This window comes from Ruditapes philippinarum, unplaced genomic scaffold, assembly GCF_026571515.1.
Source record: "Ruditapes philippinarum isolate M1 unplaced genomic scaffold, ASM2657151v2 ctg1418_1_1_1_1, whole genome shotgun sequence".
NCBI lineage: Eukaryota > Metazoa > Mollusca > Bivalvia > Venerida > Veneridae > Ruditapes > Ruditapes philippinarum.
Genome location: NW_026862366.1, coordinates 123,929 through 136,636, shown reverse-complemented (window position 1 = coordinate 136,636; position 12,708 = coordinate 123,929). Strand labels below are relative to the sequence as shown.

The 12,708-nt window shown below is 30.6% G+C and overlaps 1 protein-coding gene across 1 annotated transcript; it reads left to right on the top strand.

Annotated features, from left to right (window-relative positions):
* The first annotated feature begins 9,111 nt into the window (after positions 1-9,111).
* LOC132718821 (uncharacterized) lies at positions 9,112-10,742 on the top strand. The gene is made up of 3 exons (XM_060702559.1): positions 9,112-9,192; positions 10,098-10,211; positions 10,500-10,742. The coding sequence occupies exons 1-3, from the start codon at positions 9,145-9,147 to the stop codon at positions 10,680-10,682; spliced, it is 345 nt and encodes a 114-aa protein (XP_060558542.1). The 5' UTR covers positions 9,112-9,144; the 3' UTR covers positions 10,683-10,742.
* The last annotated feature ends 1,966 nt before the right edge of the window (positions 10,743-12,708 follow it).

The following is a 12,708-nucleotide window of genomic DNA, read 5'->3' as shown; positions in this document are numbered from 1 at the left end:
GTTTCTGTTATCTTATCTTTTTACCCTGACTTTCGCCATAAAAATTGCATAAATTTAAAGAATTTTTAGTCTCCTTGCTCAAACTGGAAAAGGATAAAGGAAAGGATTTTTGGAATTATAGGGCATGTTTTATTCTGACCAAGAAATTAATGCAAAACATACAAATATAAATTAATCCTAGCCCTACTTTTTCGTCCAATAAAAATATGAAAATTTTAAATTTTCTAACACTGTTTATTTAGTATAAAATGCCTGTTTAACTGTTTATTCATGTAAAAGTCTATTTAAAACACCGCTCATGGGAGTTTAAGTCCCGCCCCTTAACTTCATTCATCAGGTTTCTTATCATCTTATTCTAAAATTGTAATTTTTAATTTGCTGGTATTTTATGTATCTATGCATTTTTACAACATCTCAAAGCAATTATATGTTTTTTACGGACTTGTAAAAATAGGTAGAGGCTGCCGACAAGGAGAGTCTCTGTCATTTTTTATCTTCATGATGTATGCTAAAGTTCTAGGCCTAAGAATTACAGATGACACAATTATTAAAGGAATAACATTAACTTTGTGGAACATTAATTGTCACATTTTGCAGATGACACGACAATGATTTTAGACCTATCAAGTGAATCATCAAATAAATCTTTGAAAATCTTGTCAGATTTTGCACAGTTATCTTCACTTAATGTTAATTTCGATAAAACTAAGATTGTGTTGATAGGGAAAATATTTTCAAAACAATTAAAATGTTTGGCATGAATTTTCAAGTTGACTTTAGAAAATATAGTATAAGATTTAAATTATCGTGAAAGAATAGAAAATATTCGAATCTTCCAGTGCTTTCCACGAACAGGCTTAATCAAACCGAGTCTGCAACATTTTCAATTTTGCCACGTTTGGCTTTCTTTAGGGAGTCTGTTTTTCTCTATTTCATAACTGTTGCGTACATTGGCATACCTACATACGAAATTTTGCATACCTGCATGTACATGTAAATCAATATACACAGAAGATTGACAAATCTAATATGTATAAATAAGAATGCAATCAACATACATTGATTAATAACATTCATATATAAACATGTCATCAACATACATACACTGTTGGCGGATATTCACCTCCATAAAAACCAAACAAAACAAATTATTGTTATTTTTACCACTATTCTAATAAACAAAAGACTGGAGTTTAATATACCAACCACCTTTCTCAGACTTAAAACAACTACAATAAGTTTGTCAGGGATGGAAGGCTTTTAAAATGGTTATTTCAAAATTTAACTTAACTTGTTTTAAACTACAAAAGACAAGAACATACATTCTACAATTTTGATATGGTATATACAACTTTCTACAACGGTTATTCTGGGAAATTAAACTTTTCATTAAGTCTATCCTCCACAAAGAAAGAACGAGTCATTTGATAATTATTTATTTCCTATGTAGATATCAGATTGTAATACGGTTAACCATTCTTTCTAATGACATGAAATTCAAATGAAACATTATTACAATCGTATGTTTTAACTTCTAATAAAACAGAGAGAAGAAAAACATGATATTCCTGTTGAATTCCACAAGGATATTCATATATCTATTCCGAAAACATTTACACCTGTAACTTTGAAATTGCAGCCGTCTGCAAATTGTCGTTTCACGATTTTATACATTCACTATTAGAGGTTGTCAACGCCGTTTATTCTATGATATACATTTCAAATATCGACCTTGGAAATTTAACCTATGCCACCAGTGTTTGTTGTTTAGCTCATACTTTAATTTCAGGAACAACATTAATGCAAGATCGCCATTTGCTTAGTAGACTTGTTTACTGTTTGAAATTTTTTTGTCTCTGACTGAAAACAGTATTTGCAAGTTGCGCTTTTTACCCTGTCTTAATACCACCTGAACTTACAAGCAAGAAACCTAATAAGAGCATGAAAAAATGCACAATATATTAATACAGGATTGCCTAGGCTTGCATTTGATATGTTTGCAGTATACATAATGAGGGTTTCTCTTCGCCGAAAAAAATATTGTATAGATGGGAGATGAAACCTTTCAAGGAAATGTGTGTCTGACAAGAATACAAAGCATGTATTTATATACATGTACTATATCTGGTTCAATTGAGTTCGAGAATATCATTTTATTAATGTTAAAAATGTGTGATGTAATTCTGCAAGTTGTAAATATGCATAGATTAGTGAAGACAATAAATAGCATGTCGGTGTAATCATTATACTGAATCTTATTCTGGTATCAAGTACTCTGAAATAAAATAGAACATTATTTATGAAACAAATCATGGCGTTTTGTTCATCCTGTTAAATTGCATGTATTATCTTTTCCCCAAACATCGTCAAGATTATTAAAAGAAATCATGTTTTATTTCAAAAGAAATGTAATGAATGATATTTTACAGTTTGCAACAACTTCAGTTGTGCCATTTGAAATCATACACATTATACACATTCATAATATAATTCTTATGCATTTACCATTCCTTGGTCTTAATGTAATATGAATAAATGTAAATATGGCACACTTTCAGGTGCTGGTGAGGAATTCTTGCAGTTGTATTTCCTGACCTGAAAGTAAAATACATGTAATACAAGTAAATTATCAGGCACTTAATATAACCGAGAAAAACAGCGATATAAATCTTTGAGACTGTCGTATTCTAAGTCTGACTCACATAACATCTGAAATATGTCGTCTGCACATTATCAAATAAAAAAACCCAGACATTTATGGAATATTAATCCATAGAAATAAATACGTTTTTACCTTTGGAGAAAAGGTCAATTTTTTAAGGCACTTAAATGTTGTAAAATAAAATTCCTATATGTGAAATGTGCAGTGTTCAATATAATTATGTATCATAATTAAATTTATGTAATACAAATGGTATTTTGTTCCCATTACAAAAAACTTGATATTTGAAAGTTTACTTACTATAAAAAAGCAAGAGATAGCGTTTCAGTGCTCCTTGCCAATGGTCATGTGTTTGGGGATTTGTTCATTGAAAACCACTCTTTCTTGTTTATCATGGTTTTCATATTTCCTAAAAAGCGCGAACAGTAGTAGCCTTTTCCGAGCCTGACAAAACACGAGATTCTATTTTAACTTCCAAAATCCTTACTGGTGCGGTAAGTTGTTAAAAAACCTATCGAACAATCATTTAAGACGACCGATAGTATCTCACTTGATTCTCTTGGAATTATGCCCGCCAATGCCTTTGCTTTTTATGTGTAGATGACAATCATACGTTTACCGTTATTTGATCTGTAACAAGAGCAAATGACTCATTTGAAGAACAGTCAGTCCGACAAAAACTGTGTGGAACAAAATACTAGGCAATATAGAATATTTACTAAGTATGCGTTTAAAACAAGAAGTTAAGCGTTTGAATAAATAAAGAAGCTAAGCGGTAGAAAAACTTACAAAGCTTAGCGGTAGAAGATTAAGAAGCTCAGCAATAGAAAACATTGCTAAAAAAGGTCATGATTTAAGAAATGTGGCCACATTAAGTTTGTTAATTTTTACCAAATTATCATAATGTTTAAACTATTTCTAGATGTTTGCTACTAAATGATTCATAACCGATGCCCATGTTCTTGGAATAGTAATTCCACACACACACGCGCGTACGCGCACGCACATATACACAGCAGACAATTAATGCATTTTATAAATGTCCACTCAACCACCAATAATGTTTTTTAATTACATCAAAATCGACCCAATAGTTAAGGAGAAGATGTTCTTTAAGTGATTTTTTTAGCTTTGGCATCTTTTTTGTTCAGCAAACCGGATTTATCTGGGAAAATCTTTGAGGGGACATCCAAGGATCATTCCTGTATAGTTTCATCGATATTGGCTAAAGAGTTAAAGAAATATTTTAAAAAGTGAAGTGTACGTGGTAGAATTAATATAGAAGCTCGGCGAAAGAATAACTTTAAAAAACCCAAACGATGGATAATATTTAGAAGCTCATTGATAGAAAATTTAAATCTTTAAAATGCTTAGCAGTAGAAGAAATTATGGTCAGCGACAGAAACACAAGCTAAGCGGTACACAAAGTTAGAAGGCTTAGCCATAGAATAACTTTAAAAATCTCAAAGGTGGAAGAAATAAGGAAACGAAGCTATTGAAAAACTTTAAAGAAGCGGTAGAAGACATTTAGAAGCTTAGCGATAGAAAAAATAAAAAAGCTAAGCTGAAAATGAAGTTATAGAAAAATCCCAATGTATTGATATTACACTAGTAGATTGATAAATATTTAATTATTATTTACTGAATTGAGAATTTTCTTTTTCAATACTGCTAAGTGAAAACATAAGCACAGTGCAAGGTAGAAATCAACAATAAATATATTAGTTTGCTTTCGTATCATTTAATGAAACATGAATCCATAAACTTGTTGTCATGACAATGTGTCTACTAACGGAAACGTCTACTTGATTTATTAAAGTTCTTGAATACATTGCTAAAAATAGATAAATAAAAACGAATATAGCACTGAGGTCCAAAAGTCACAAAACGTATAAGTTTGAATTTCCTACATAAATCAGTTGAAACACTTAAAACAGACAGATATGAACTAGATAATTTATAAATATAAATTATTCTAAATTAAATTTTATTTTGTACAGCTTTATAGCCCAATTTAATTGAAAAGCTTTGCACGTTTCCTAATTTTGGTTTATTCTTCGCGATCACAATAATTATTCTGGAAAAATGGAGTAGGCAAATGATCTGATTTTTTGCACACATACTAATGGTAGAGACCTACATCTAATGGAACGTTTATCTCTAAAATTATATCAAGTTCTGTTATTTCTAAAAACCTTAGCGGAGCCCCTTTGAGAAACATGACGATTTCCATCTTTAATCAAGCTTCTTTTTTAGATGTCAAATTGTCACCGAAAAGTGAGGTTATATTTAGTTCCAAAATACTTGTGGCAATAGCTAGAGTATATAAAAAACTAAAGTGAATGTATCAGAAGATTGCGCAATTATTTCATAAGAAATACGCCTAGATGAATATGAAAACATATCATATAAGCTAGATAAATAAACAAGAAATATTTTAATTTAGTATTTAATAATTAAACTCGTTAGCGTACGTCGTTTAAAAATAGATTTAACAAATTAAAACAGTTCAGATAGTAATAATATAAATTATACAGTTTAATTTTCTTAATTGCCTGTTTTTTCTTCTTCTATAGGCGTAATTCATACAAAAATGATATATGTGTCATGAAAAAAAAACACAAAAAACAACAACAAAAACAACAAAAAACAAAAATAAAATGTGATAAAGACAAGAAAACATATCCTTAACATCCAAAACGGTAGAACTGAAAATGTTTTATTCAGCTGTAAAATAGTGGTGAATATAAGTTAAATTGTCTTTATCCTTGGCACCAGCTTAGGCAGATGTCAACATGTAAACATGAAAAGGATAACATTTTAAATTTGAAAAAAAGTCGGCAAAAGTGTTTATACAAAACAACTGAATATTAAATGAGTGCATAAGTACTTAGTCATGATTTAAATGATAATTTGTGGACGTCATATTTCTGATACTTAATGAAAGTGGATATGAAAATCTTAGATATTTGTAATATCAGTGTATTTTTTCCGTTATGTTTTGTGTGTGATAATTTACTGGTATTGTACTTTACAGTTTAAGGCATGAAAACATAAAAGAAACTCATTAAGCCGTCTCATATTCATTTTAGAACAAGGATTGGCAATTTTACCAAAGAAGTCAGGTTTTGTCAGTTTTATTAAAAAGTTTTCATTGTTTGCCATGAACACCAATTTTTCTAATAACCTGGTCACTTTTTTTTAAATCGAACTTAAAATCTCCATTTTTATGAAAGGGTTTATAAATAAGAATTGTTCGAATTTCTGAATACTTGACAAAACTGTCCTATGAATGTTTGAATTAATCGTTTTCAGAATTTGTACAATGACTCCAGGCATTTTTTTCGAATAGCAATGCAATGAAAAATGTTTATCTTGAACTCAGTTGTATCATTTTATAAGTCAAAACTGTTCTTTTATTATATGGTTGTCAGACATGCATTTCCTTTTTAATCTCTTATTTTTATTTTATCTCCAGAGATAAGTAACCTCTCTCATATATTTTTACATCCAAAAATGATATCACTCTATCCTTTATGTATTTCACATATTTCCTTTTATACCTAACATTGCACGTTCATGTGGCATCAGTAAAGGGCAAGAATTGTATCTAAATTTTACTCGTAAGGCTGGTAAACGTACTGTTTGTAATGTTAAATACAGAATTTCATGAAAACTTAAGCAATATGTTTGTCCTTTTAATACTTATAATTAAATGTTAAGTTTATGCAGAGACTGTGAAGTGTGATGTGCGGATGCTTCAATAAAGTTACGGACACGAGTTGGTTGAATATGCACGCAAGCCCGGTAGAAAATATTCTGCTGTTATTCAGAGACAATAGGGGGCCATGATGGCCCTGGATCGCTCCCCTGACCCATCAACCGCATCAAAGCAATGTCTTAGACAAGCATCCTGGCCAAGTTTGATGACAATTGAGTCAAAAATGTGACCTCTAGTGTGTTAAAAAGGTTTTCCATATTTGGGCAATGTGACCTAATTTTTGACTGGAGACGACCCATATTCAAACTTGACCTAGAAATCATCAAAACAACCTTCCTGACAAATTTCCAGGATATTTGGATCAAAACTGCAGCCACTAGAGTGTTAAAAAGATTTTTCTATTTTTAGCTTCTGTGACCTAGTTTTTGACTGGAGATGACCCATCTAATCATCAGAACAACCTTCCTGACAAATTTCCAGAAGATTTGGATCAAAACTGCAGCCACTAGAGTGTTAACAAGCTTTTTCTATTTTTAGCTCCTGTGACCTAGTTTTTGACCGGAGATGACCCATCTTCGAACTTGACCTAGAAATCATCAAAACAACCTTCCTGACAAATTTCCAGAATATTTGGATCAAAACTGCAGCCACTAGAGTGTTAACAAGCTTTTTCTATTTTTAGCTCCTGTGACCTAGTTTTTGACCGGAGATGACCCATCTTTGAACTTGACCTAGAAATCATCAAAACAACCTTCCTGACAAATTTCCAGAATATTTGGATCAAAACTGCAGCCACTAGAGTGTTAACAAGCTTTTTCTATTTTTAGCTCCTGTGACCTAGTTTTTGACCGGAGATGACCCATCTTCGAACTTGACCTAGAAATCATCAAAACAACCTTCCTGACAAATTTCCAGAATATTTGGATCAAAACTGCAGCCACTAGAGTGTTAACAAGCTTTTTCTATTTTTAGCTCCTGTGACCTAGTTTTTGACTCGAGATACCCATCTTCGAACTCGATTTGTATTTCATTGAGACAAACATTATGACAAATTTTGACAATGATCCAATCAAAACTGTGACTGCTAGACTGTCAACAACCCAATTGTTGACGACGAACGATGCACGACGCACGACGACGGACGCCGGACATAGCCCCATCACTATAGCTCACCTTGACCACTTCGTGGTCAGATGATCAAAAACATATAGATGCCAGATAATCACATGTCTCTTGCATGATTCTAAAAACACTTTGAAATTCAGATGCGTGACCTAATTTTGACATCTGAATGAAAGAATGAACATGAGGAAAATGCCCGAGAGGTACTGAAGAAAAACTCTTAATATGATTATACCAAAAAAAAAAGAAAAACCTCGATTCGAAATTGTCGTTAATTTTACTTTATTGATTTTAGCAAATTCAGCCGTAAGAGGGTGGGAAATGGTAGAAAGTTCTTAAAAATAAAAGGTTGTAAGTATTATCCATTTTCTTTTTAAAAGCATATACATGTACTTGATCTAATGATCTTACATAAGTTAAACTTTTCAGGAAAAATCCCGTTCTTTTTAATTATATTTTCAGTAAACTGTACTATTATGATGACACAAAAATTAAAATTGTCAGTTTTGTATATGAGCATTTAAGATAATTTTTAAAAAATCTGTACTTTCTTGCAGAAAACATTATCAAATGACTCACCGAAACACCTCCACGATTATCCACAATCATCTCGGACTGAATTTAGATTCAAAATAGTTCGTGACTTAAGATGTAAGCAAAAAAAAAAAAAAAAAAAAAAAAAAAAAAAAACAGAGATTGTATTTTTTTTGTTGGTGGGACGTAAAAACCTAACAAACAAAAAACATCCGAATGTGGGTGAAAAGGACCGAAAATTTGAGGTTGTCAAATGATTATCCGCTTTTACAGTATTATCAGTACAAGCATGTGATTTATAAACGATATTTCTTATACTTATTACCAGACAGTGATATGATTACGACATGCAAAAATAGAATAAAAAGAAAATGCTTATGCAATTCCTTTTTTTCACACGACAAAACATGCAATGACAACTCCTTCAGACTTTGGGATTGAGCTGGGGATTGGAAATTCGATATTTAAAGACATCAAATATTCATACGAGTCGGAAAAAAACAAAACCTTAACCGACTAGACAATAGAATACTTTGGGAAGGGAATCTGCAAGTTCGTCTTTTGCATTGTTTGATATTCTAACATGTTAATACTTATTCTATAAACATGATAGTTTGTACGCAAACTTGCTTATCAATATTATACTTATTTTCTTAAATTAAGAATATGACGACATTTTAATTGGAATACAATATTAGTTTTACATTAAAATGTTTGTAATGTTCAAACTTGTGTTATTGCTTTTATAAAACTAAACTCATATACTTAAACTCATCATTCTCAATGTAAAGGAATTATTTTATTATATCATCTTCATTATAATTTATCTAAATAAACGCATAATTTTGAAAGAATTGATACTGTAACAAAGACCATGCTATAAATTGAATAACGCTTGTATTATTATTTCTAAGATAAGAAATACATAAGAGGTCGATCAATGGTTTGTTTAATAAGGTTTATTGATGTATTTCTATTTTTACAATTTCATGACTTTTGTCATACAATTTGTGACCTAATGGCACCATTAATTTGGCAACTGATAAGAAGTCGGTATATAAGTTAGAACACAGTATTGATAAACTGGATATAGTACAAAAAAGTCATGTTTTCTCGAGTTATATTTATATTGCAGGTGTTTCTTGTTTTGACAGTAAGTGCATATTTTTTTTACATTTAACGGCATTTTACATTTTGTTCTACTATTGAAAGAAAGTTTTCTTACAATTGCTTAGTCATTAATTTCAAACATACAGTTATACAGACAGATACATGTATAAATAGTGTCACATAAATATGTTTGTCGGTGAATATAATGGAATTATAGACGAGTGAGTCATTGAATATGATGTTGATGTCATAGCCGAGGTCAACATAAATTTTAGTCAATGGATCATTAGTCAAAAATTGTTTTATGATATGATCAGCCAAACATTTAAAATATCCCAACAAGCGAAGCCTTATAATGATCAATCATACAGAAGCGATAAATTGTTATAATTCAATCGCGGTAAATGTCACACCTTAAAGATGACGTCAGACATTTAATGGGAACGATGCGTAAACAAAAGTAAGCAATGAACTTATCACTTCGGCGTCACCTGTAACTATTATTGTGAAATACTTGATTGGAGTCGAGAAAGATGCCAAAAAAAAGAACAAAATGCAACAATTGATTTTTAACCACATGCATTGTTAATAGTCTATGCTGTTTGGATATTGAATAAAAATCTGATTCATTTTTTAAATAGGGAAAATCTAATTCATCCAGTGAATATGATACTACATCAAGTAGATATGATTCTCGCGCTCATAATATAATATATAGTATTCGCTGTATGGTCATTAAAAATGATTTGATTATATATAAACATTGGAGAAATTCAGCCAGTAAATGATATCACAACCAGTGAGATCAATATGATTTTATTCTAATGTTTGGACCAACCTACAATGTATAATGTTTGCAGCTATTTAAGATCAATTATTCATTAACTTCATCCTTATTATGTTAGTTAATAAATAGGTTTTTTGTGACTTACTTTTTTCTTCAAACAGCACACGACAAATGGGAGCCTTACGACAATCAATGGCACCTTAGTAGAAATTGTAGATAATTGTACCCCTGGTGATGACTCGACATGCCCAACCGGCAAATGCTGTGTTAAAGAGGTAAATATATTCAAACTAAATGAACTTTATTTCTTTATATATCCTAAATTTAAAACACTTGTGTCATGTATAGCCAAGATTTAATTTGGAAATATGTGATCCTTCGGAATTAATTAACAACAGTATAGTAATTATGATGAGCATTACAGACTCGTTTTATTGAGTTTGTTTAGGAGAGATTTCTTTTAAAAGTGCTTTTTCTGTTATGCCCTAAACATCTGCTAAAGCAGACTTCATTTTCAAAATTAAGGTGATAAAATCATTGATACAGTATATTTTATTTTTCAGGGTCTTGCATATATTCCAGAATACACTGGACCAAAACCAGCATATCAGATTGCTTGCAAACCGTTCAGACAGCAAGGGGAGTTCTGTTACCATTCTCATGTGAACACAAACACGCACGAGGTGTGTCCGTGTGCTCCAACTCTTAACTGTGAATCACATGGTATCTTCGGTCATTGTCATTAAAATGCTCGGCTAAGCATAAAATATAGAATAAAGCGAAATGGGCTATCTCTTATCACACAACCGTTTCTCTTATCTTATCTTTTTTACCTTGACACTTGCCATAAAAATTGCATTAATTTACAGAATTTTCAGTCTTTTTGCTCAAACTGGAAAAGGATAAAGGAAAGGATTTTTGGAATAATACGACTGATTGTATTCTTACCAAGAGAGAAATGGAAAACATACAAATATATGCCCTACCATTTTGTCCAATGAAAATATGGAAATTTTAAATTTTCTTATTCTTTGTTTATTTAGTATAAAATGCCTATTCAACTGTTTATTCATGTAAACATCTATTCGAAACACCGCTCATTCGAGTTTTCGCTCCGCCGCTAAAATTTATTTATCTTATTTTAAAATTGTAATTGTTAATTTGCTGGTATTTTATGTAACTTTACATTTTTACAACATCGCAAAGGATTTATTATATTTTTTACGATTTTGTAAAAGTAGGTAGAGGCTGGCGACAAGGAGATTCTCTTTCATGTTTTATCTTTATTATCATGTGCTAAAGTTGTAAGCCTAAGAATTACAGATGACAAAATCATTAAATGAATAAACATTAACATTGTGGAAGATTAATTGTATCAATTTGCAGATGACACGACAATCAAGTGAGTCATCAAATAAATTTTTGAAAATCTTATCAGACGTTGCACACTTTTCTTGTTAATGTTTATTTTGATAAAACTGAGATGGTGTGGATAGGGAAATATTTCAGAACAAAGTATAAGATAAGATTGAAATCGTCTTGGAATCAACAACGAATTCAAATGTTAGGCATACATTTACAAGTTGACTTATGTAAAAATATAGATTTATAAACTATCGCGAAAGAATAGAAAATAAAATCGATACTATTATAATAGGTAAATTGCTGTTATAAAATCTTTTTTATTTCATCCCTTAATCATTTATTCCTTTCACAACCAAATCCATCTGGAAATATAATATGTTTATTAGATAAATGATTTATGTTTTTATTATGAAAGAAATGTAAAAATTAAGTATTCTGTTTTTGTAAAAACAACTCTATGCAGAGGGCGGTGTGCAAATCATAACTATTTCTGCCCCTTTCATGGCATTAAAAATAACATGTTTTGATAATATCAAATGGTAGTTGGAAAAGAATTTCGTACGACAAAATAGATAAGGAAAAGAAAAGAAGTCACCGTGGAAACCAAAACGTTCAAACTAAAAACCTTGCAAAGGAAAAAAAGAAAGTTTTTTTAGAAGCAGCCCTTTTCGAGCCTTATCAAGGTTCAAGTTATAATTTCATAGAAATGATTCTAACAGAATTTTTTCTTTTCGAAAAACATCCTTTTTTCATAGCAATAATCTATTAATTGGTTTAAAAGGCGTGTATTTAAAATCGTGGTTTGATGTTCATAATATAGAACGATGGAACATTCATATCTTATTATGAATTTATAAATACATTCTACGTACAATGTTCAATCTTAGTTTTCAAATGTATGTTTTTTTTTCAGTAAAGAAATGTAATATAATCTATAACATCCAACAGAAAAGTACCGTTTTTCAAAAATATTATTTCAGATATAAATGAGCAAAATCTTTCAATAACACATTGGATTGACACAAATCAAAGCCCACAAGTATCATAAAATGGACAGAATACTAACTTAGCTTTTAGTGAAAATGAATGGAGTTTTATTTGTTTGAAATGCATTAAGAATTACAAAATGTGCCAAGTTACAACGGTTCCAAACAAGAATTATACACAACAGACATTTGGATTTATAATCTTTTATACAAAATTAAGTACAAAGAAAGTCCTCTATTTTTTGTAGTATGAGGTTGACAGAATTAGCAGTGTCACATTGCCAAAGAGCCAAAAACTTTTTTACACAAAAACTCAAGACTGATAAAGAGGCAGGAATTATAAATAACACGTTGCTAAAGTTTAATAAAGTTTGACGTCCTTTAAGAAAGTGTATATCTATGTTAAAAATATTTCAGTAAT